This window comes from Odocoileus virginianus, unplaced genomic scaffold (assembly GCF_023699985.2).
Source record: "Odocoileus virginianus isolate 20LAN1187 ecotype Illinois unplaced genomic scaffold, Ovbor_1.2 Unplaced_Contig_2, whole genome shotgun sequence".
Lineage (NCBI taxonomy): Eukaryota > Metazoa > Chordata > Mammalia > Artiodactyla > Cervidae > Odocoileus > Odocoileus virginianus.
Window position 1 is genome coordinate 1,692,513 of NW_027224319.1, and position 26,294 is coordinate 1,718,806.

At 45.5% G+C, this 26,294-nt stretch overlaps 1 protein-coding gene across 11 annotated transcripts in view; it reads right to left on the minus strand.

Annotated features, from left to right (window-relative positions):
* Positions 1 to 26,294, minus strand: part of ATG7 (autophagy related 7) — a 384,864-nt gene that overhangs the window by 218,098 nt on the left and 140,472 nt on the right. For all 11 annotated transcript variants that reach the window (XM_070463447.1, XM_070463445.1, XM_070463448.1 and 8 more), the window contains 4 exons: positions 14,827 to 14,915; positions 13,125 to 13,246; positions 8,448 to 8,538; positions 7,540 to 7,684 (listed from right to left, as the gene is read on the minus strand). In XM_070463447.1, coding sequence (XP_070319548.1) covers positions 7,540 to 7,684; positions 8,448 to 8,538; positions 13,125 to 13,246; positions 14,827 to 14,915 — 447 coding nt within the window. The remainder of the gene's footprint in view (positions 1 to 7,539; positions 7,685 to 8,447; positions 8,539 to 13,124; positions 13,247 to 14,826; positions 14,916 to 26,294) is intronic.

Sequence of the window (26,294 nt, forward strand, 5' to 3'; positions counted from 1 at the left end):
TTGACTGGTTTGATCTCCTTGCTGTCCAAGGGACTCTCAAGAGTCTTCTCCAACACCACAGTTCAAAAGCATCAATTCTTTGGTGTTCAGCTTCCTTTATGGTCCAGCTTTTACATCTTTGGAACAAGATACATGACTGCTGGAAAAACCACAGCTTTGACTAGATGGACCTTTGTTGGCAAAGGAATGTCTCTGCTTTTTAATATGCTGTCTAGGTTGGTCATAACTTTTCTTCCAAGGAGCAAGTGTCTTTAATTTCATGGCTACAGTCACCATCTGCAGTAATTTTGGAGCCCAAAAAATAAAGTCTGTCACTACTTCCATTGTTTCCCCATCTATTTGCCATGAAGTGATGGGACTGAATGCCATGATCTTTGTTTTTTGAATGTTGAGTTTTAAGCCAACTTTTTCACTCTCCTCTTTCACTTTCATCAAGAGGTTCTTTAGTTCTTCTTCAGTTTCTGCCATAGGGTGGTGTCATCTGCATATCTGAGGTTATTGATATTTCTCCCGGCAATCTTGATTCCAGCTTGTGCTTCATCTAGCTTGGCATTTCACATGATGTACTCTGCAACTTATTTTAAGTTAAATAAGCAGGATGACAATATATAGCCTTGATGTACTCCTTTCCCAATTTGGAACCAATCTGTTGTTCCCTCCATCAGAGACACTGAAATTCAGTTAGTCTGACAATTGCAGGGCAAAGTCAACACAATCCAAGATTCACTGTTGGGGTTGAAGATGACAGGCCAGAATTCATCCTTTCGAAAGCATAGTTTAGACTGGCTGTGTGTTTTGAAGCCCACAGGTAACTCTAGTCTACTCACGCTGTTTCATAAGTGACTTTTACCAGCTGAGCAAACCACCATGTAGGGGGAAAAAAGACTGTGGAAAATCCAAAGGTCATTTGTGCTTGGCTAGGGGATGTTTATTTCGGGAGCATTTTTGCATTCCTTAGAGCAGTGCTGAGTGGACAGCAAGGAAGGCAGTCTGGAAACTGCTACAGTAGAAGAAAGCTACATAAATTACAAGCATGCTGCAGGTGAGTCACAGGCACGTGGACTTGCACACTTAACTTTCGGTTTCTTGGAATGCTATACAGTTTAATGGGCCTTCCCTGGTAGATCAGCTGGCAAAGAATCCGACTGCAATGCAGGAGACCCTGGTTCAATCCCTGGATTGGGAAGATCCCCTGGAGGAGGGATGGCAACCCACTCCAGTATTCTTGCCTGGAGAATCCCCATGGACAGAGGCACCTGGCGGGCTACAGTCCATGGGGTCACAGAGAGCTGGGCTGAGAGACTAAGCACATATAGAATAAGAAGTGAAGTGAAACTCACTCAGTCCTGTCCAACTCCTTGTGACCCCACGCACTATACTGTCCATGGAATTCTCCAGGCCAGAATATTGAAGTGGGTAGCCTTTCCCTTCTCCAGGAGATCTTCCCAACCCAGGGATTGAACCCAGGTCTCCCGCATTGCAGGTGGATTCTTTACCAGCTGAGCCACAAGGGAAGCCAAAGAATACTGGAGAGGGTAGCCTGTCCCTTCTTCAGCAGACTAAGCACATACAGTGTAATGGCTAATTGGCAAAGATTAAGGAAAATTACAATACTCAGTGCTAGTGAGGATGGGGTTTTAACGATTGAGAATGTAATACTGGTATTTTATTTCATTGAGATTTCACTGACTGAGAAAGTAAACTGGTATCACTCTTCTGGAAAGCAATCTGGCAATATGATTCTAAAATTTTTTACATGCTCATATCAGTCATATCAACCTATTTCCAGCAATCTATCTTAGGAAATAATTCAAAATATTGACAAAAATGAAATCACCAAGATGTTCTCTATAAAATAATTTATAGTTGTAAAAGATTGAAAGCAATGTTAATGCCTAAAAATAGAAGAATGTCTCAGTAAATCATGTTTCATCATATAAGAAGGCATATTCTACAGCCAACTTCTTGTTGCCAACATCTAATGGATCATAGAAAAGCAAGAGAGTTCCAGAGAAACATCTACTTCTGCTTTATTGACTACGCCAAAGCTTTTGACTGTGTGAATCACAACAAACTATGGAAAATTCTTAAAGAGATGGGAATACCAGACCACCTTACCTGCCTCCTGAGAAATCTGTATGCAGGTCAAGAAGCAACAGTTAGAACTGGACATGGAACAATAGACTGGTTCCAAATTGGGAAAGGAGTATGTCAAGGCTGTATATTGTCACCCTGATTATTCAACTTCTGTGCAGAGTAGATCATGCGAAATGCCAAGCTGGATGAAGCACATGCTGGAATTAAGATTGCCAGGAGAAATATCAATAACCCTCAGATATGCAGATGACACCATCCTTATGGCAGAAAGTGAAGAGGAACTAAAGAACCTCTTGATGAAAGTGAAAGAGGAGAGTGAAAAAGTTGGCTTATGAAATTCAACGTTCAAAAACAAAGATCATGGCATCCAGTCCCATCACTTCATGGCAAATAGATGTGGAAACAATGAAAGTAGTGACAGACTTTATTTTGGGGGGGCTCCAAAATCACTGCAGATGGTGACTGCAGCCATGAAATTAAAAGACGCTTGCTCCTTGGAAGAAAAGTTATGACCAAACTAGACAGCATATTAAAAAAGCAGAAACATTACTTTGCCAACAAAGGTCTGTGTAGTCAAAGCTATGGTTTTTCCAGTAATCGTGTATGGATGTGAGAGTTGGACCATAAAAAAAGCTGAACACTGAAGAACTGATGCTTTTGAACTGTGGTGTTGGAGAAGACTCTTGAGAGTCCCTTGGACTGCATGGAGATCCAACCAGTCAATCCTAAAGGAAATCAGTCCTGGATATTCATTGGAAGGACTGATGCTGAAGCTGAAACTCGAATACTTTGGCCACCTGATACAAAGAGTCAACTCATCTGAAAAGATCCTGATGCTGGGAAAGATGGAAGACAGGAGAAGAAGGGGATGACAGAAGATGAGATGGTTGGGTGGCATCACTGACTCGATGGACATGAGTTTGAACAAGCTCTCGGAGTCGATGATGGACAGGGAGGCCTGGCGTGCTGTGGTCCATGGGACCACAAAGAGTTGGACACGACTGAGAAACTGAACTGAACTGATTCTACAGCCATTAAAAAAGATTTTTAGGTATTCTTTTTAACAATATTAGAAAGTGTTTTGTGTTAACTGATAAAAACAAGGGACATTTTTACATATCAAATAAAAAATTTAAATATATGTTAAACACTGAAAGGAAACAAGTGATAAAGTAGTAGAAAAATGGGTCTTCTTTTTCTGCCTCCTAACGCTTACACTGTAGAAATTTCCTATAATGGATCTAGATTTATACTGACTTCATAATTTAAAAAGTGCTGGGAAAACCTATGTACCTAATTCTGGAAGTTAGGGAAAGAATGAAATAAATTCCTATAAAAAGATGAAGAAATTAATAAAAAGTAGATAGTAGTGAATCTGGAAACAAACCAAAACAAAAATTACAGAAAAAAAGAGACCAAGGATTTAGTTTTCTGGAAAGACAAGCCTATCTGAAAAGTCTGAATAACAGGAAAAAGAGAAAACAAAAATATTCAACATGAGGAATACAGCTCAGCTGGTAAAGAATCCGCCTGCAATACAGGAGACCTGGGTTCGATCCCTGGGCTGGGAAGATCCCCTAGAGAAGGGAATGGCAACTCACCCCAGTATTCTTGCCTGAGAATCCCTTGAACAGAGTATCATGACTGGCTACAGTCCACGGGGTCACAAAGAGTTGGACAAGACTGAGCAACTAATACTACTACTACTAACGAGAAGATAGGAGCTTCCCTGGGGGTCAGTACTTAAGACTGTGAGCTTCCACTACAGGGATGCCACTCAGTCCCTGGTCAGGGAACTAACACCCCACACATATGTGCAGCACAGCCAAACGTAAATAAACAGACGATAAATAAGATAAAGAAAACATGGGAAAGATGGCACGAGAATACTATATGTACTTATATCAATTAATTTTCAAGTTGAGATGAAATGGATGATTTTCTAGGAAAACAACATGACTAAACTGACTCAAAAGAGGTATAAAATCTAAAAGGTCAATGACCGTAGAAACATTTCTAAAAGTTCCCACAGATTCCCTGCTCTCATCACTAACAAAATTCCAAAGGCATCACGCTGAGATGGATTTATAACTGAATTTTACCAAACCATCAAGGAACGATACTTCATACACTAAACCTGTCCTGCCGCATAGAAAAAGGCAGAAAGTTTTATTTTATAAAAGTAGTGTGATTCAGCTATAAGATAAACAATGACACCAGAAAGGAAAAGAAAAACATTACTATAAACCAATCTGACTTATCAATACATATGGAAAACTTAGCAGTAAAACATTACCAGCTGAACTCCACTGTATATTAGAAGAATAACAAACTATGAACAAATAGAGTTTTTCCCAGGAATGCTCAGCATTAGAATACTTAGATTATCTTGAAAGATGTATTTGATGATAAAGCTCAAAAATCATTTCTGATATAAACTCACAGCAAACTAGAAAGAAAAATCTGTCTCCTTAACTTACAGAAGAATATTAGCAGAAACCAATATCACGTATCAAAACTAAAGGAAAAAACAAGAAGTTTCTCACTGAAATCAGTAACCAAACGAGGGTGCTAACTCTCATCACTGTTCCTCACCATTGCTATAGAGTCCTAGTCAATCCTATAAGACAAGGAAAATAACCAATATAGATGTTGGTGAGGAGCACTTATCAACCTAGATAATTCAAAAGAATCAAACAAAAAACTGTCATAGCCAAGAAAGTTAAGAAAGATGACTAGATAGAAGATAAACATTCAAAACTCACTATCTTTCTTATCTATTCATCCCAGTAAGAGTCAATTGGAAAATTTATCTTTAAAAGGAAAAGAAGTTAAATATGTGAAAACTAACTAAACGAGGCATGTGGGAAACCTAAATAAATAAAATGCTACAACGATGATTTAAATAATTTAAGAGATATACAATGCTTCTGAAACTAAGGATCAATATTGTAAAGATGTTAATCTCTTCCAATTTATCTATAAATTCATTGCAATTTTGAGTGAAAGCTATGAGTAATAATGCAGGAATGAACAAAGAGAATGGTGGAATAAAAACAGACTCCAGCAGACGAATGGATGAGGAAGCTGTGGTACATATACACCATGGAATATTACTCAGCCATTAAAAAGAATTCATTTGAATCAGTTCTAATGAGATGGATGAAACTGGAGCCCATTATACAGAGCGAAGTAAGCCAGAAAGATAAAGACCATTACAGTATACTAACACATATATATGGACTTTAGAAAGATGGTAACGATAACCCTATATGCAAAACAGAAAAAGAGACTCAGATGTATAGAACAGACTTGTGGACTCTGGGAGAAGGCGAGGGTGGGATGTTTCAAGAGAACAGAATTGAAACATGTATATTATCTAGGGTGAAACAGATAACCAGCCCAGGTTGGGTACATGAGACAAGTGCTCGGGCCTGGTGCACTGGGAAGACCCAGAGGGATCGGGTGGAGAGGGAGGTGGGAGGGGGGACTGGGATGGGGAATACATGTAAATCCATGGCTAATTCATTTCAATGTATAACAAAAACTACTGTAATGATGTAAAGTAATTAGCCTCCAACTAATAAAAATAAATGGAAAAAAAAACAAAAAACAAACAAACAAAAAAAAACAGACTCCAAAAAGAGACTCAGATATAAAGGAATTTAGAGTTTAATAAAGGTGTAAAAATGAGATTTGTATTAGTGAATGAATGACATTAAAATAAATGACTATTAAAAAATGTTATTGTTAAATTTCATAAAACAAAAAATAAATCCCACATTAATAAAGATCTAAACATAAAAATAAGAGTTCTATAAACCATAAAGGAAAAGATTAATGTATTCAATAACATCAAATTTTTAAAAACCTTTACATGGCTAAAGATAAATAAATGGAGAAAAATACTTGCATTTCATTACAGAAAAATGGTTAATATCCATAAAAAAGGAAAAGGGTTTGGCAGAAGATGAGATGGTTGGATAGCATCACTGACTCAATGGACATGAATCTGAGCAAACTCCAGGAGACAGTGGAGGACAGAGGAGCCTGGCATGCTGTAGTCCACGGGGTCTCAAAAAATCAGATATGACTTAGCAACCGAGAAATCCATAAAAAAAAAGTACTCCAAGTCAAGATACAAGAAACAGCCTAAAGGACATGAACAGAACAAACAAAATTCACAAATGAAATCAAATTAAAGACTAACCCTCAGTAATTAAAGAAATGCAAACAAAAAAGCTGTTTTACATTCTCTCTAACATAGTAGTTCTATTTCTAGAGTTTTTTTTCCTAAAGAAATAATCCCATGGACATGTAAAGGTATAAGAATGTTCATTTCAACAGCATCTCTAAAAGAAAAATATGTTGAAATTGATTAAATGAACTGAAGACAAGTCATATTAACAATGGGCTTCCCTGGCAGCTCAGACGGTAAAGAATCCGCCTGCAGTGCGGGAAGACCTGGGTTTGATCCCTGGGTTGGGAAGATCCCCTGGAGGAGGGCATGGCAACCCACTCCAGGATTCTTGCCTGGAGAATTTCCATGGACAGAAGAGCCTGGTGGGCTACAGCCCATGGGGTTGAAAAAAGTCAAGACATGAGTGGGTGACTAAGCATAGCACAGCACATAACAAAATTCTACATAAACATAAAATGGAATAAATAGAAAGAGAACCACAATTATTGCTCTACTGAGTTAAAAAAAGAAACTTGCTATAGACAGGTTGCAATGATCCAAGCTTTGCAAATATAAATAACTAAATAAGAGCAAAGATGACCAGTGCCTCTCTGTATTAGCACACGCCTATGAAAATTACAGGGAAAGATGCTCCATAGCACTCGACGAAGTCTGCTTAATTCTGGGAAGTGACTTGGGAGGGGAGTGGAGGCAGATTTCTTGCTTCCACCTTATAACAAAAGCATGTGTTCCTTTTATACTGAAAGAGATACTGAGAAAAGAAAGGAGGGAGGGAGGGAGGGAGACAAGAAGGAGAAAGAAGGCACTCAGGCGCAGTCTGTCGTCCCTGGTATCCAAGGGGGGTGGGTTCCCTGAGCCCCTGGAACCAGCCAGAGATTCTTTTTATTTTTTTTTTAGTCAATGAACTCCTGCTTGAAGATCAAGGCAGGCTGGAAAACAAATTTTTTTTTTAACCGTAAACTTCAGTCAAAACTGAGCAATAACCCAGAGGGGGAAAAAAGGGAAAAAGGGAAGGAGAAATACAACAAAAAGACAAAAAAAAAAAAAAAGAGAGAGAGATGCATGCTTGGATGTTGGGGTTGTTTAGTTGGTTAATTTTTGGTTTGGGTGCCTTTCTTTTTTTTTCTTAAAAAACAAAAATGCCTCCCTTGGATGCGAAACCCACAAGTCCGGAGGGTAGACTGTGTAGTGAAAGAAGACAGCACAGCTTGAGAGGCGCCATTCGACCCCTGCAAACTCACCATCAACGTCCGGGCTACGTTACAACCCAAGGTGCCGGCTCCAAGCAGCAGACACTTGGCAGACACCACCTTGTCTAAGTCCAGAGTGGGGACCAATCTCCAACACATCAGCTTGAGGTTGAGATCTACCGATGACTCAGCTAATCTAGAAAAGGAGAGAATCATTTATTTATGTAGCCAGTCACCCGCGTAGGCCCCCAATCTTGTCTTTTTTTAGAAAGAAAGTAGCTTGTGTGAGAAGATAAGAAACAAGTAAAGGAGGGAATCAGGATCAAAGGAGAAGTAAGACGAGGCTGGAGGGTAAGCGAGGGGGACAGCGGTGACCACGCAGAGTGGTGCACGCCGCCAGTCCTCAGCAACTGCACCGTGACGGGCCCCCGTCTCATCCGGAGCTCCCAGGAGCCCAGGAGAAATGGGAAGCCTGACTGGTTACAGGGGTTATCATGTCCAGGGCTAAAACCACACCAGCCGCTTAAGAGGAAACGTTTTCCTAACACTGAACACAGAGAAATTTCTGTCCCCGCAGTAGAGGGAGTACTTACATCAGCCCTTCAGCACAAAACTGGTCTCTGTGAAATATTTGTCACCATGCCCTTCCCTGGAGGCTAATGGAACACGAGTGAAGGGGAGCGAATAAAGGACAACAGGTGGAGTAGGTGCACAGGTCTGAGAGGGTGGGCTTGAAGCCAGAACACATTTAGGATGTCCAGAAAAACAGACGCTGTGTGCCCTTCAGATATCCATCACTGATATTCATTCTCACAATCAAACTCGAATCAGGAGGTGAATTTGCACACTTACTGGCATCACCCTTCCCCCTGCAGGCCCCCCAACCCCGCCTGAACCGGGCGCGCGCCCGGCGGGACAGAACCAGGTGCGCGCCCGGCGGCCCGGCTCCAGAGCTGTACCTTTTAGGGTCCATGCACTCGCTGAGGTTCACCATCCTCGGGCCCATGCCTCCCTTTTGGTTCTTCTCCCACCCGACCGCCTTGGGACAGTCTGCAGACAGATAAAACAACGATTTCAGCGAAGGAAAGAAGGACAGAGAATGAGTCCAAGCAGCAAGACGGCTCACGCCTCGATGGGCTTTCAGTCCGCTGAGTTTGCATCCACCTGCCTTGGCTGCCTCCTCGTGTTCCTGGGCCACGAGGAGTCTTGTTTAGAGACCCCCAGACCCAAGCACAGTCTTCCTGCACAGGGGCTTCTGAAAGAGCCCTGACTCTGCCCTGAGTTACCTCAACTTCTGCAGCTACTGGAAGCTGCTCAAAAAAAAAAAGACGACTATACTTGGAGCAGGTCTAAGCCTGTGGAGGGGTCTTCACCTGAGGAAGCCCCCCAGCATGCCTGCAGCATTCCTTCCCATCCAGGTCAGCATGCCCCTTCCGCTCCTCATCCTACGTCACCCAGTTGCCCTGTGACCCTGTCCACCAGAGCGTGTCTACCTGTCTACAGACCTCAGTCCAGGGACTGCTCCTCTGCTAAGCTGTCCTCTCCCCTAAGACTCTCCTCTCCCCTGACTTTTCCCTTCTCTGCTGACCCCTTTTAACCTCTGCTGGGGTGGGGGGTCCTCTGCGACTCCAATTCCAGCCGTTCTCAAAATGCCTCCCCCACGCACAGCTCTGCGAGGATGAAGATCCTGTGGCCAACGGGCCTGGGAAATGCTTCGTACCCTACCTGCGTCTCCATCTGCCCCGCCCCCACCTGGAGAGTCCCTCCCATGTGGTGGAGATGAAGCTCGGAGAGACCTGCAGTAAAGAAACCACTCCGTCCGATTTGGCTTTGAGCTTCCCAGTCTTGGCTGGCTCTCCGTAACTCCCTCACCTCGTAACACCGATTAAAACCCCACGGGACACATTCAGGGAACTGCTGCTCTATTCCACTACTGCAAAATCTTCTCAAAAAAAAAAAAAAAATCGCAAGTGCTCTGCGGAATACCTCAATGGAATCCTGGCTTCCTTGGTGGAAACATGGCCTTGTAACTCCTGCACAAGGGGGCCACCCACGCCTATACTCCCCGCACCCAGGGACCTCAGTCACTTTACCTTCCTCACTGAATCCCCCAAATTCAGAAGACAGTCTCAACTCCTTCTCAGGGAGTTCACCCAGCCAGCTACCCTTCCAGCACCACCTCCAGTATCTGCTTTAACTAACAGTCTCTGAAGAGACAGGAGCTCCTTGATTTAAGGTTCGGAGGTATTTTAGGACAACTGGCAGGAATTTGTCACTAATTGTACACTGGCTTTCTTTAGAAATTCTCCTCTTTTTATATTTCTATCAACACCCTATTTTCCTTTCCTTGGACCTATTAGCTTTTAACCTTTGTTTCCTAAAATAATATTGCCTCAACATAATTATGGGGCCAAGGGGTGTTAATTCCATTTCTGGGCCAGGATGACCAGTGGGAAACCAAAGCCAAGTAGCTGGGGGCAGCCTGCACAAACACCCCTTCCTGCTCTAGCTCAGGCGCTATGGCCCGGTCCTGTTTACATCACAAAACAATCAAAGCTGAAATAATAGATTTGAGATCTTAGAGAGAAGAAGAATCCAGAATTATTTTTCTGGGGGAAAAAAAAGTTCAAACCTGTTACTGATTCACATTTTGTTTGATTTCCTTGCTGTTCTTACATTAAATTAAAAAATGCTTCTTTAACTCATGGCACAGAAATTTGACAGGAACTTTAGAAACACAGTCTAGTACTACGATTAATAACGCCAATCTAAGCTTGCTCCTATTACAGATAAGAGAACATAAAACAAAAACAAAATGTCATCGCAAATTAAAACCTCTCTGTACTCAAGATGTTACAGCCTTTTTAATGAAATCAGATGTACTTTAAACTTATTGATGATTTTTTTAAAAATACCATGTGCTGTGCTCAGTCGTGTCTGACTCTTTTGCGACCCCATGGACTGTAGCCTGCCAGGCTCTTCTGTCCATAGGATTCTCCAGGCAAGAATACTGGAGTGAGTTGCCATGCCCTCTTCCAGGGGATCTTCCCCACCCAGGGATCAAACCCAGGTCTCCTGCACTGCAGGCGGACTCTTCACCATCTGAGCCACCAGGGAAGCCCCCTGCTTCCATCTAATCTACATCCATAAGACATACCCCAAACTGATGAGAAAGAAAAATTTTTAGGGGAAAATAAGGCCCTGTTCTCCCCTAGTTGGACAACGAGGAGAGTTGCCCAAAGTGGCACATCAAGGACAGGAACTGAAAGGAGGGGCCCCCACTCTGAGCCATGTCCGCCCCCCCCTCAGCCAGCTGCAGGAATACTCTGGGTCAGCAAAGGCCAGTGAGCCTGGCTGCACCCGGACAGCAGCAGAAGCTACAGGATGTTCAAAACTGTATTTCTTATGACCCTGTCACTGCAACTACGGGATGTCTCAGAAATGTTAAAAGATACTACCGTACTAATACCTTCAGTTCACATTACAATACAGAGTTTTATTTATTATGAAGTTCTGCATCAGGAACATTTGCCTTTCTTAAACTAAACCATCTACGCTTGATATCAAATGTAAAGACTTGGAGGCACTACTGTGCTACAGAAAATCGCTTTCTCAAGTGGAAGTGCATGGCGTATCCTGGGTTTGCCAGCTTCACCAAGTATCCATGATATCTCGGGGATCAGAGAGTCACTCAGTGACTTCATCTTAAAAATGGAAAGAAAAGGGCCTCTCTCCAAAGGTGGTATGTAGGAGAGGGTGCTAAGTCAAATGCAAACATCCAAAGACGACGCACTAGAAACGACCCTGATGCTAGGAAGGACCAAAGGCAGGAGAAGAAGGGGGCAACAGAGGATGAGATGGTTGAATGGCATCACCGACTAGATGGACATGAGTTTGAGCAAGCTCTGGGTGTTGGTGAAGGACAGGGAAGCCTGGCGTGCTTCAGTCCATGGGGTTGCAAAGAGTCAGACACGACTGAGCGACTAAACAGCAACAAGAAAAGACAGTGGAAAGACAAAAGATACCTTAAGGCTCCAAACTCAAGAGTAAACAGCTTCTTCTTTTGCCTCACCAAGCAGAGATTTTAACATTCCTCATCCCCAAAACACACACTCACAGTAAGGCACATGACTCATGGACTGAAGAAAGCAGTGTGCCTTGGGACAATGCAGATGCTATAATACAGGAGCAAATTAAACCACCTAAGTATATAAAAGTACTCTGAAGAGTTTGCCATACAAAGAAAGCTGAAGGGGTCATCTTGCAAAGAGTTCTGGACTTTGGGAAAGATAGGAAATTACCATAAATTAGCACTTATGAAGCAACTACAGTATGCCCTCACAGCATCCATCATTTACACAGGAGTCAGATTCCTCCTAAGGGGTGCGCCACGAGATGGCTATCACTTCCTTTACTTCCACTCAAATTTGAGTATGTTATTCTGTCTTTGTGATGTGTACCTCAAGACAGACATAGACATAAATGCAGGACCATCTATACATAAACACATCTCTCTCTCTCTCTCTCTCTATGTGTATATATATATATATACATACATATAAAACATATCTGTGAGCCTGCATTTCCTAACGTATGAGGTGGGGATAAGATGAAGAACATTAAATGTGGAAGGAGAAATGGCACTTTTGCTGACTAGTTTATGGAGAATAAGATCACACATATATTTTGTAACAAATAAAAACATAGGTGTATTAATACTTCATTCTTCCTGTAAGAAGGGTAAGGAATAAAGATTCGTTTTTAACCAAAAACAAAAAATAAAGGAAAAAAAATCCTCAGGGCTGAAAAAAACTGCCTTGAGGGAATTTCCCGGGGAGAATCTCTGCCTTTGTTCCCATCTGTACAACAGATGGGAATCTCTGCCCTTCGTTCCAGGGACACATTCCCAATGACAGAGGTAGGAGCTGTGGTTCACCTCCACTGTAATTGTAAGCGGAGGGAAGAAAAGCAAGGCCTTATTGGTTTTTTGGGCTCCAAAATCATTGCAGAGAGTGACTGCAGCCAGGAAATTAAAGGACGCTTGCTCCTTGGAAGAAAAGCTATGACCAACCTAGACAACATATTAAAAAGCAGAGACATTGCTTTGCCAAAAAAGGTCCATCTAGTCAAAGCTGTGGTTTTTCCAGTAGTCATATATGGATGTGAGAGTTGAACCATAAAGAAAGCTGAGTGCCAAAGAATTGATGCTTTTGAGCTGTGGTGTTGGAGAAGACTCTTGAGAGTCCCTTGGACTGCAAGGAGATCCAACCAGTCCATCCTAAAGGAAATCAGCCCTGAATATTCATTGGAAGGACTGATGCTGAAGCTGAAGCTCCAATACTTTGGCCACCTGATGTGAAGAGCTGACTCATTTGAAAAGACCCTGATGCTGGGAAAGATTGAAGGCAGGAGGAAAAGGGGATGACAGAGGATGAGATGGTTGGATTGTGGCATCACTGACTCGATGGACATGAGTTTGAACAAGCTCTGGGAGTTGGTGACGAGAGGGAAGGCTGGCGGGCTGCAGTCCATGGGGTCACAAAGTCCATGGATACAACTGAGCGACTGAACTGAACTGAATTGATTGGGTTTCTGATAAGTGGTAATTATGTGCGTTCTCCAAGGTGGCAAATTACCTGGGCTGAATGCCATCTCTGGAAGCTTCACTTCGAAGACGATGCTGTGGGTGACGTCTCTCACCCCCTGCAGGGTGCGGTCCCGGAAGCAGACCACTTCCACGGACTGGAAACTGCCACTCCTGGTGTCGGCCCCGGATGTTTATGTTTCGGTTTTTTCAAGGAAGGAAAAGAGAGAGCTCACCTCAGAGCTTCGGCAAACCCAGCTGGAGAGGATTCAAGTCACTGTAAGTACACCCCCCTGACACCCTTGGGGGAAACAGCCTTCACCTCTGAGATTCTGAGCACATCCACATATGCTCCCTTTGTCCAAGCGTCTAGAGGCTGGGTGTGGAACGGGCTCTGATTTCTTTTTAGGTGAGTTTTACATAATGATTTCATATTGCACAGAAATAATTCTGACAAATGAATCTTGAATGCAGGGGGAAAGAAGCTCATAAGACATTAAAAAGAAACTCCGAGACAAGCATGAGTTCCTCCGGTCCCCCTTCTCCCACAGGATCTTACAGAGCAGGCCGTGGTGAGGAAGCCCACGGCTACACAGACTAACCACCAGGATAAGCACGTGTAACCCTCTCCTTCTGGGGAAGGTCTATGATCTAGCTATCTCCCAGTGGACATCGTTATCTAAGTAAAGCACACACAGATGTAAATACCGAAATCCTAAATCCACAGGAGCTTGTCTCATGCTTCCCCCCAGTCCTTAAACAGCCCTTTCACAGTGACTCCTACTCTAACTTTTAAGTAGGAACTTCAGTTTTAACTTAAAAGGTCCAGCCTCTTTCACTCACCACTATGCTTTTTAAACTCATCTGTGTTGGTAAGTGTACCAGTAATTCACTCAGGCTGACTACAACACTGCATTCCATGGTAGTGAATACACCCCACGGTATTATCCATTTCGTTGTTCAAGGAGATCTGGGTCATTTCCAGTGTTAGGTTATGAAGAACAACGCTGCTATCAGCATTCCTGTATAGGTGTCTTGCTTGCATCTGAGGGTGCATTTCTGTGCTTTACGCACCTGAGAGGGAAACTGCTGAGCTGTAGACAATTTCTAACTTTGGGAGATACTCCAAACAGGTACCCAGCGATATCTGAGGGTTCCAATTCATCCACATCGTCAACAGCACTTGATATTGTCATCTTTTTAAACTCAGTCTGGTGAGTATCTCATTATCTGGTGAGTGTGTGGTAGTATCTTTCATAACAGCATCTTGTTATCTTTATTAACGAGTACTGTCTTGTTATATTTTATTTCCTGGATGACTAACTATGTTGGGCATCTTTTCAAATGTGCACTACCCTCTGTTTTATTCAGTTTAGGGTCAGGAAAAAGGGAGGACGGTAGCAATAAGAAAATCCTTCCTGAACACAACTCAGCTGAAGTGGGGGCTAGAGAAGTTCAGGATGGGGATCCCCTGGCTGTGGGTCCTGATCTACCCTACGCTGTCTTCAGCGCAACACGATTGGAGTCTGAAGCTCCGTAACAGACCTGCTTAGAGGGTCACCACCAATGGAAACTGGGTCATGACAATGTACTGATTTGTTATCTGGTTTCTACATCAGCAATGAAAAAAAAATCCATTTGGGAAAACAGAAATATAGACAGAGTCAGACACAAGGTCAAAAACATATAGTCAAAGACTGACAGAGACAGGCAGGCAGACGGACACATATACATACACACACACACATAAATACCATCTGTGGGCTGCCAGGACCAAAAAGTTCCTCAAAGGCCATCCGGGGTACTGCACTAAGTTACAGGGATCGTATACGCCGATCGTTATCTGTGAACAGAAAAGACTTGGAGTGAGGCAGGGACCGTGTCCGATTCACAGCACAAACACTGCTAATCCCTCCCCTCTCCGATTAACTCGGCTGTGCAAAAGCATCAACTATTAGACACTTGGTGAAGGGCTGGAGGAAAGAGAAGAAAGCAAAAGGACCTCACACCTGACGACAGAATGTCCTGATGGCTCGGCTTGTCAAATTCTTCCCTTCACCCCCTGTGCGGAACTAGACACATTTAGAAGGAAGACTGAAAGGAAGACAGGGAGGGAGGGTGGGAGGGCAGCCAATCGTCAGGGCTCACAAAGAGAAGATCCTATCTCAAAGAGATACGGTCTGTGAAAACTGCTAATTTTCATGTAATGAGAAAAGTCAAAGAAGGGCCACTACCACTGTAAGGAAGCGTACAGTCAGACCAAACTCAAAAGCCAGACGCCTTCGATGCTGCTCACCTGCATTTACTCCCACTCCTCCCTCTGCCAGCTCCGCCAGCCCTGCTCTCCATCTGGAAACACTGCCTGAACTTCAAACGCCGTGTTTTTAAGGAAGACTGTCCCCAGTGGAGGTCATCACCCTGTCTTCTCTGCTTCCCGATCCCTCTGTACATCATACAGGACAGCTTTCACTTTTTCTGTCTCCTTCATCTCAAAAGACAATGAGGCCTTAATTTCTAAATACCGTTCTCCAGTAAAAGGAATCGGGGTTCTCTGGACACATGGGTAATCCTAGGGCTAGAGCAGGAAAAAAAAAAGGGGGCTTCCTCAATGGCTCAGTGGTACAGAATCCACCTGCAATGCACGGGACAAAGGAGAAGCAAGTTCAGTCCCTGCGTGGGGGAGGGATGGAGGAGGAAATGGCAACCCACTCCAGGGTTCTTGCCTGGGAAATCCCATGGACAGAGGAGCCTGGTGGGCTACTGTCCATGGGGTCACAAAGAGTTAGACACGACTGAGTGACCAAGCAAGCACAGCAGGGAAAACAGAAGACGAGCCTGGAGCAGAGCGTACACCAGGAAGTGCTGAATAAACAGAAGGCCAGGGGCATTCAAGGGGCACCAGAGACACCTGAAAAGAGCTCTGAGTGCCCAAGGCTGAAACAAGGTGAGCAACGGAATAAAGAACGTACTATTAGATTGTAACCCAACATATAAAATAAATACCTATGAGTCCATAATGGCATAAACGAAGAGACGAATATTTGAAGGGGAAGGGACAAGTCTTCCTTACAGAAGGTTTCCAAGCAATATATGTAGATACAGACCCCCCAGGGACAGGGCTTAATCCTTCCCCACCCTGAGTGTGGGCTCGACTTGATGACTCTTTCCCAGAGAAAAAATAGTAGGGATAATTTTGCAATATTAGAAAAACAAGGGAATTCCAGAAAAATATCTATTTCTGCTTCATTGACTATACAAAAGCCTTTGACTTTATGGATCACAACAAACTGGAAAATTCTTAAAGAGATAGGAATACCAGACCACCTACGGGTCTCCTGAGAAACCTGTATGCAGGTCAAGAGGCAATAGTTAGAACTGGTCACGGAACAATGGACTGGTTTCAAATTGGGGAAGGAGTACGTCAAGGCTGTATATTGTTACCCTGCTTATTTAACTTATATGCAGAGTACATCATGTGAAATGCCCAGCTGGGAATCACAAGCTGGAATCAAGATTGCCAGGAGAAATATCAACAACCTCAGATATGCAGATGATACCACTCTAATGGCAGAAAGTGAAGAGGAACTAAAAAGAGCCTTTGATGAAGGTGAAAGAGGAGAGTGAAAAAGCTGACTTAAAACTCAACATTCAGAAAACGAAGATCATGGCATTTGGTCCCATCACTTCATGGCAAATAGATGGGGAAACAATGGAAACAGTGACAGATTTTATTTTCTTGGGCTCCAAAATCACTGCAGATGGTGACTGCAGCCATGAAATTAAAAGACACTTGCTCCTTAGAAGAAAAGCTATGACAAACCTAGACAGTGTATTAAAAAGCAAAGACATCATTTTGCCAACCTAAGATCTGTATAGCCAAAGTTATGGTTTTTTCGGTAGTCATGTACAGATGTGAGAGCTGGACCATAAAGAAGGCTGAGCACTGAAAAATTGATGCTTTTGACCTGGGGCGCTGGAGAAGATTCTTGAGAGTCCATTGGACAGCAAGGAGATCAAACCAGTCAGTCCTAAAGGAAATCAGTCCTGAATATTCATTGGAAGGACTAATGCTGAAGCTCCAATACTTTGGCCACCTGATGCGAAGAGCCAACTCACTGGAAAAGACCCTGATGCTGGGAAAGATTGAGGGCAGGAGGAGAAGCGGGGAACAGAGGATGAGCTGGTTGGATGGCATCACCGACTTGACGGACATGAGTTTGAGCAAACTCCAGGAAATAGTGAAGGACAGGGGAGCCTGGCATGCTGCAGTCCATGGGTCACAAAGAGTCAGACATGCCTTAGTGACTGAACAATTATGCAGTGGAGAAACCTGGCCAATTCTACCTTAAACAAGTGATCACGTTTAACACCACCAGGAATGTCATGTGAGTTTCAGGTAGCTAATACATGATATGACGACAAGGGCACTTCACCTTTGGGGCACTATTTCCAAAAATAATCCCAACTGCTATAACCCTATTTAATCATTAGTAAACATCAGGCAAACCCAAACCGAGAGGCATTTGACCAAAATAACTGAACCAATACTCTTCAAAATTGTGAAGGTCACTAAAAACAATAGAAGTCTGAGGAACAGTTAGAGACCAGAGGAGGAGACATGACAACAGAATGCAGTCTCCTGGATGGGATCCTGGCATGAAGGAGGATGCTAATGGAAACACTGGTGAAATCTGAACGAACTCCAGAGTGCAGTTAATGGTTATGGATTAATGTTGGTTTCTCACTTCTGACAAGTGTACTGTGATAATGTAAGCTGACAACACCAGAGAAAACTAAAATGGATGAGGGTAGACTCTGCACCATACTTCAGCTTTTCTGTAAATCTAAAATTATTCCAAGATAAAGGTCATTAGAAAAAAAGAAGAGAGTGAGCATCTACAGAGCAGGGAGTAGGTTCCAGGTCTCCATAATGAGTTCACAGATACACAGCGTATATCAAATGAAGGCGAATGAATGGTGAAAAGATAGAAGAAGAGAGGGAGCAGGGGGAAGGGGAAAGGGTGGTGAAAGGGTGGGAAGGAAGGGGGCTGGCAGAAACCCATTAACTTATTAGCATCAACTGTATTCAATTTTCCACTCCTAGTACCAGGCTAGAGGATGTATGGATGTGAGAGATGGACCATAAAGAAGGCTGAACACCAAAGAATTGATGCTTTTGAACTGCAGTGTTGGAGGAGACTCTTGACAGTCCCTTGGACTGCAAGGAGAGCCACACAGTCCATTCCAAAGGAGATCAGTCCTGAATATTCATTAGAAGGCCTGATGCTGAGGCTGAATACTTCGGCCACCTGATATGAAGAACTGACTCACTGGAAAAGACCCTGATGCTGGGAAAGATTGAAGGGCAGGAGGAGAAAGGGTAACAGAGGATGAGATGGTTGGATGGCATCACCGACTCGATGGACATGAGTTTGAGCAAGCTCTGGGAGATGGTGATGGACAGGGAACCCTGGTGTGCTGCAGTCCCTGGGGTCAAAGAAGAGTCGGGCATGCCTGAGCAACTGAACAACTAGTACCTGGCTAGTTCCTCCCTGATGCCCCCCTCTTTCCTTCCTCAACACTAGAGGCTCTCCACTCAGCGGTATTCTAACCCTGGGATGCTCCTGGGTGAGACGGTGGGGGCATGGTCTGAGAGACCGTTGCCTATGACGCGCACAAGCACTCTGAGAAGGAGCCCCCGCCTCGCGCTCTCTCCGAATGGACACGCTACCTTCCTGGGGTTTCCTGGTCCAGCTGGCCATCACCACCGTGGGGGGCAGCTTTTTGTTTTGTTCCCCCATATAGACGGCGATAGACGGCATCTGTCAGGCTGACTACATTTAGTAAGTCATCATCGCTTAAACTTCACACTTAAAAAAATTTATCAAAGGCATTAATCACTTTGTTGTCCAGAAAGAAAATGGGGAGAAGGGAGAAGCTGGCATACAACAACTGTACCATTGGAAACAGCTTAGAGAAGAGAACGGCCTGATGGTGGGCGGAAAAAAAAAGTGCTGGCTATAGCCCCAGTGGGTATGGTTCTAATCCTGCCGCTAATTGATTCTAAGACCTTGGGGAAGGTCTTCCCTCGCCTGTAAAATGAAGTGGTAAAATCATTCCATCTCAAAGGAGTCCTTCTAGCTCCAGAATTATAAAGCATTATAGGCCATTAAAGAGGGGAGAAAAAAAAAACTTATATAGGTTACAAAACAACACAGACTATATTAAGGTTCAATTTTACCTAGTGTCTAAAGGCTCCTTAATTTTTATTTGGGAAGAACCCAGACATATCAATCCAGAAAATACCATTCATACAGAGATGTTGCATTTCAATTTTCAAATACAACTCCATAAACCTGGGCTGTTATCAAATGTTCTGAGTTACTCTCATTTGATCTTCAGCAATTTCCTACACCTCTCTACACCTTAAATTCTCATCTGTAGGGTCACACTCACCTGCACTTGGCACAGAGACCAAGAACAAGATAAGCACTCAACCAACAATAACTATAACCACAAAAATTCCACTGTAGTAAATTTATCAACCTCTTTGTTCAGTTCAGTCTATCACCGTTAGTTATCTACCTTCAGCTTCAAAGTTATCATTTCTTAGCTGGCAGAGAAAAAGGAGGGTAAGTTCTAGTTTAATCAAATATTCTCTGGGTCTAGGTTTCATCATCTGAAACTGTAGAGGTGAGACTAAATGATATTTAAATTATATAAATTACAATGTGACATTAGATAGTACAAGTGGATGCTTAATTTCAAAAAAATGAGCATATTTCTGACACTAAATACAAAGGCAACCAGGCAGGAAGGTAGTAAGAAAAAAAATCCTTTTAGATAAGACCAGGAAGAAGTTTCTTAGAGCAACCTGACCTAAAAATGAGGTATAGAGAAGGAATAAACCACTAAAGAGAAATTTACCACTTATTTATAAAGAGAGGTTAGCTCAAATCTGTTTTAAAGGAACTCCTCTACCCACAGGAGGCACGCATAAGTACAAAGAGCAAGTGTCCAGAGAGGAAGATGACAGAATCCATTTGACGCCACGCTGAGCACAATGAAATAGTCCTCTGATGATTCAAAAGTGACCCCAAAATCTTTCAGTGCTTTAGGAATCAAACCTGCAAGTTTAATCACTGCAGGATTCAGTCCAAACGAGGCTGAGCAAGCCAGTTTAACTATTTTGGTAAACAGACTTTGTAAATGGCAGTCAGAAATAACCATTGGCTAGGAGATCTGGATTCTAGAACTGGCTTTGCCACAAATTCATTGTGTGAACTTGGGCAAATCACTTCCTTTTACAAGAGAAATCAGCAGAAAGAAAATTTAATTGCAAAAAAAAAAATCTGTTTAGAAGGTTTATGAAAGAAACGCTCCTTTCTCCTTGGCTGAGAGCATACAATTCATTGAAGTTGTTCAGTGATAATCTGGCTACCATCCACCCAGAAATTTGCCAAAAAAGTACAACGAGAGAAAAGAAAGAGGGCAAAATTGCCAACTTGAGTGTCTGGAGAAATTTCCACACTGATGCCATAAAACAGGCTTATCTGACAAATGGCTGTCTATTACCCACACGCTCAGTGTAACAGGAAATGCACAAAGGGGATCATGTGTTTTAAAAGTATAGGAAGAAAGTTCCGAGATCTCATGCGTGGCGATGTCACCGACGGAGGCCACGATGTGGAGACCACTGAATGAAGAAACAGCCCCTAACTCACAGCAGACCAATTACTGCTCCTTTGCTAGTGCTCTCGTCCTAAGATTTCACAGCCCGAGAATTGAAGGCTCACGCTCCCAAAATGACAAAATGTTTCCCAAACATTCAATCTTGAATAGCCGTCCTGAAGAAAGAATGAGACTCAATCAAGCAAGCTTCCCCTGACGATGGGCAGCGGGGCAGAGTCAGGGGCTGTTATCAGCATGAACCCCAGAACAGCTGCGGCAGCGCCACCACCAGGACCCACACTGGAGGGCAAAAAGAGCTTAGACAAAGCCCATTCTCAGCCAGCGCAATGCATATAACACTCAGTGCTGCTCAGGGAACACTGCTAGCTTGAGGGAGACCGGCAGTTTGCCGGCAGTCACCAGAAGCAGCGGTGCGGGAGCTGGCCCCCCAGGCGGGGAGGCCACCGGGTACTGTCCCTTCCTGGCTCCGGAGCCCGTGACTCCACGGGCTGGAAGCCCAAGAGTGGCGGGGGGCGGGGGGCACCCTGGGAGAGCTGAGGCCACGGAAGTAAGCAGACACCACGAAAGCAGAGCACCCCACCCCGAGCGCCTGCCATCGGACATCGGCCAGCGCACGACTGAGGATAAACCTTAACATGCCCGGCTTCTTAGCCTAGAAATTCCACATCTAGAAATCTTTCCTAAGGAAACAAATAACTCAAAGTACAAAGAGGAGGGCAGGGAGGGTGGGATTTCAGGCATAAAGAAGCTCCTAATAGTGAAGCATTACGAGAAATCTAAATGTCCGAAACTTGAGAAATTCACAATGATACATATTTATTAAAAAGGATGTTGATGCAGAGTTTAATATTATGCTAAAATAAAACAGAAGGTAGTATAATCTGAGTCATTAGAAACTGCACAGGAGATTAAACGATTTTCAGTAAATGGAGTGCTATGAGTACCCATTGTGGGCAGAATAAACCATTTTACGGAAGTCGGGGGCGGGGTTTCTTCAAAGAAGCATGAGTAGGTTTCACTCTGAAGAAACTGGGAAGAGAGGAGGCAGAAGAAGAGAAAGGAGACGGGAGCTCCAGGCATAACCCTGCAGGGGGAGGGCAGTCAGCAACGCCGAGGGGAGCACCAAGGGAGCCAGGGCCGGATCCACACAGGGCCCGGGCCATGTGGGGTCCTCTGCATGGGGGACCCGGGGACAGATCCGCACAGGGCCCGGGCCACGTGGGGTCCTCTGCATGGGGGACCCGGGGACAGATCCACACAGGGCCTGGCCACGTGGGGTCCTCTGCATGGGGGACCCGGGGACAGATCCACACAGGGCCTGGCCACATGGGGTCCTCTGCATGGGGGACCCAGGGACAGATCCGCACAGGGCCCGGGCACGTGGGGTTCTGCACGCCACACGGGGGACCTGGGTTCTTAGAGCACAGGAGAGACAGCATTGCTCTGCCTCATTTGGAGAGTGACACGATCAGATCTGCTTTTCAGGGGACTTCCTGGGATGATATGGGGACGGACTGGGGGTAGGCCTGAGCAGGCACACAGAGCCCCCTGGGAAGCGACTGCGGGCAAGCAGATGAAAGGTCGTGACGCTCAGGCCGGGAAGGTGGCAGAAGAAACACAGAGGCGGCAGACAGAGAGAAGTTTAGGAGGTGAAACCCACGGATATGGTGCTGGTAGCGGACAGAGAGGTGTCCAGCTGGCTGCCCAGATTCCCAGCCCTCGTGACCGGATAGATGACCGTGTCGCTACAAGACAGCGATGCCCAGGAGGGGAGCAGACTTGGGGTGAAGACCTTGAGTTCAACTCAGACATATTGAATTCGAGGTGCTGGAGAAGGCAGGCAGGGGGTTGGAGAATGCAGGCCAGGGTCCAGAGGGAAGTTCAGGCTGGAGAAGGTGGTCAGTAGGGTTGTGGGCACCAGGTTTCCCAGAAGAGAAAGCAGACTAAAAGGAGAGAAACCTAGAGGGATTCCAACAGTTTTCCAGCTTCTATGTGAAGATATCAGGGCAGGGCTGATAGAGGAGCAGTGGCTTCTCGAGGGTCCAAGTCCCTGGTAAGAGGAGGAGGCACGAAATAGAGTAAAACAGGAAGCTGGAGCACAAAGGCAGGAATTCATGTAGAAGAGAATGCCTGTTTCTCAAAGGACAGGATAAAAAATTTCAAGGAAAGTTCATGACTCAAGGAACACGAAAGAGGAAGTGGAATTATGTGAAAGCAAGTGAGCAGGGTTCACACCATGAGGCAGGAACAGGCTTGAGTGAAGTGAGAGCTAGGTTTCACAGACATCACATCTCCAGAAAGAAAGAAATAGTCGCTCAGTCAGGTCTAACTCTTTGCGACCCCATGGACAGTCCCTGGAATTATCCAGGCCAGAGTCCTGGAGTGGGTAGACTCTCCCTTCTCCAGAGGATCTTCCCAACCCAGGGATCGAACCCGGGTCTTCTGCACTGAATTCTTTACCAGCTGAGCCACCTGGGAACCCCTCATGTCTTCAGGGCTCTGCTCCAGTCCTGCTTTCCTGGGACGTCTCCGTGCTCACCAGCCTCGTGCTTGTCCACAAGGATCAGCAGCTGTCTCCTCTCTAAATTCACACACACACCGTGTGCCAGTCAAGTGTCTGGCATCAAGCTACATGTGGGGCCTGTACTGTGGGGTGTAACACGGTCTCGGTGTGACAGCTGCTCACAGGCTGATCAGGGATCCCAGTTGAGATGACCTGCGGCAAACCAGCGATGGCACGCAAGCCCAGTCGGTGCCCAGAGAGGGACCGCGACCAGCACCCAGAAGAGAGGTGTCAACCAGTGCCGGGACCCGCCAGCGCTTCCAGGGTGTGAACTGCGAAGGCGGGGGTGAGGCACTGGCCAGCGGCAGGAAGAACACCGGCTGGGCATGACCTAGGGCGGGAAGATGGGGAGAAGACGAGGGGGGCGGGGCGTCTGGAGGGCACAGCTTGGGGAGCAATCGAAGGTGAGGTGGGAGGGATGGGCAGGCACCAGGTCTGAGGAGGCCCTGAACGCTAAGCCTTTCTAACTCTGTCTTGAAGACCACAGGAGCCACAGCGGGGTTTCAGGTAGCAGAGGGACACAATCCGATTGCTGTGTGAGAAAATGCATCCGGCAGCACGGCAGGGGTGGATGGGACCCAGGACCACCCAAGGGAGGTTGGCCGCGAGGCCATGAAGATCCTGAGGGCCCACCAGTCTGTGCAGCTCCTGGTAGTCCTTCCTAGAGCAAGACTGGACCCAGAGGCGCAGATAAACCACCAAGTATCCGTGTCGCTTCGCTGGCCCTTCTCTTCCGTGACTTGAATTTCTAGCGAACTTTCCACAAGTCAATGTCTCATTGCTCCTACAAGGGCTCGGATTCCACAAGAACAGGTGCAATCATACTTCACAATTTCTGGCTCACCGGAGGTGCTCATGATATGTGCGGAGCCATGCCAGGCTTTTCCTGAGATACGACCTTAACCCAGTGAAGGATTCTGTGTCCAAATTGGGTGGTGGTTGGCCTCTGGGTCAGGGGCCTCACCAACTCGCCCAGACCACTTCGTAGGAGACGCCAGAGAGCTATTCAGGCTTTAAAAACCAGCTGCTGCTGAGAAGGAAAGGAAGTGGACATGCACTGCCCACCTGCTGCACGCTGGGCACATTATCCACATCATCGCATTTCTTCCTTGTCAGCAGTGTCGGGGTAGAGAGGAGCCTGGCAGACTATACAGTCCACGGGGTCTCAAAGAATAAGACACCACTGAGCAAGGATGCACACACAGGCGGTAGCGTCACCACCATGGACAGTGAGACCTGGGCGATGCAAGGGTGTGCACATTCCCCAAGGTCACAGACCTACGAGGTGGCAACACTAGAAGCCAGACCTACTTGATTCCAAATGGCAAGCAGGGTCCACCTCTCCCCCAGTCACTCGAGAACTAAATGGAAGAAACTGCATGGGCTTCGGAACCAGACAATTCAGCCGTTTGAGTCTCATTTTTGTCAGAGAAAATGCAGGACTTCCTTGGTGATCCAGTGATTAAGAGTTCACCTGCCAAGGCAGAGAACATGGGTTCGATCCCTGGTCTGGGAAGATCCTCCATGCCTCGGGGCAACTAAGCCCGTGTGCCATGACTATGGAGTCCACGGGCCCTTGAGCCGGTGCTCCAAAAACAAAAGAAGTCCAGCGCAAGGAGAAGCCTGCCCACCACAACTAGAGAGCGGCCCCTGCAAGCTCAACCAGAGACAGCGGGCACACAGCAACGAAAGACCCTGCACAGCCAAAAATAAATAAAAACAGGAAACGCAGGTACTGAGAATACCTATGCCACGACGTTATTCCATGACAGAGCACGTGAAAGCCCCCTTTAAACTGCCAAGTGCTCTGCCAGCTGCTGCTCTGGCAGAGCCGCCCTCCAGGGGAAGACCATGTCTTCACCATGCACAACCTGAACTCCAGCCGCTTTCAAAGCCAGGCCGATTTGCCCCATCTGCTGTCTCAACGGGGCCTTGAAGCACCAATGAATGGTCTCGCTGCTGCTAAGTTAGCTACAGGTCTGTGAACCTGACTGGTGTGGGGCCAGGGGCAAGAATTATAATAAAAACCCAACCCTCAGTCATCAATCTAAAGAGGGCTCCCTCTGACAAAGAAATGCTAGTGTAGGTGAGAAAGAAAAAAATCTACTTAAAAAAAAAAGGCACCTGAAGTTCAGGCCAAGGAAGAGGCACCAGCGAGAGGCCTGTCGCATCTCAGCTCTGACGTCCCTACACGGTGACTGAAATTCTCCCACTTGATTTCAAACCTGCATGATACTCATCATCAATATTTTATTTTTAATTTTCAGTGTCTTAATATGGCAAGGACAGCTTCCTATCTATCTCATCAAATCTAAAAGACACTTACAGTACTCCTTCCCTCATTCAAAAGAGTTTTACTGAGGGCCTGAGGCGAGGGCTGGCCACTACGTTGAGGCAGATACTGTGGGACTCGGTCCCTGCCCTCCTGCAGTGTGTGCAAGGGAGTGAGAAGGGGAGTGAGGCGGGGGAGGCTGGGGCCAGGGCGGTGAGCTCCGAGGGGACAGGTCACACCTGAACACGAGAAGGCCTCTCCATGGATGCAGGGCTTTGACAACGGGACAGAGTCTCTTAGCAGCCCCACAGGCAGGACCTACTTCAGGAAGACCAAACAACATGAGGACAAAGACAAGACACAGGGACACTTCTGGGTCTGTTTGCTTAGCGGGGCTGTGGTGAAAACGGAGGAGCTTGGCGGGAGCAATGGCTCATGAGGACAACAGGGGAAGACAGGAGGAAAGCTGGCCTGGGGGCCGAAGGCAGGTGTCTTGAGCTATTGCTCAGTGAGCGGCACGGGGAACATGACGGGGCCGAGGGAGACCCCTGCGGGCTGGAGACCATCACCGACCAGGAGTGAGAGGACCAGAGTCTGCACTGTCGCCGTAGCTCTGGCAATGACTGAAGCACAGATAGAAAGTGTATCAGAAAGAAAAACTGAGGACGTGAGGAATCCACAATTACTCTGAGGCG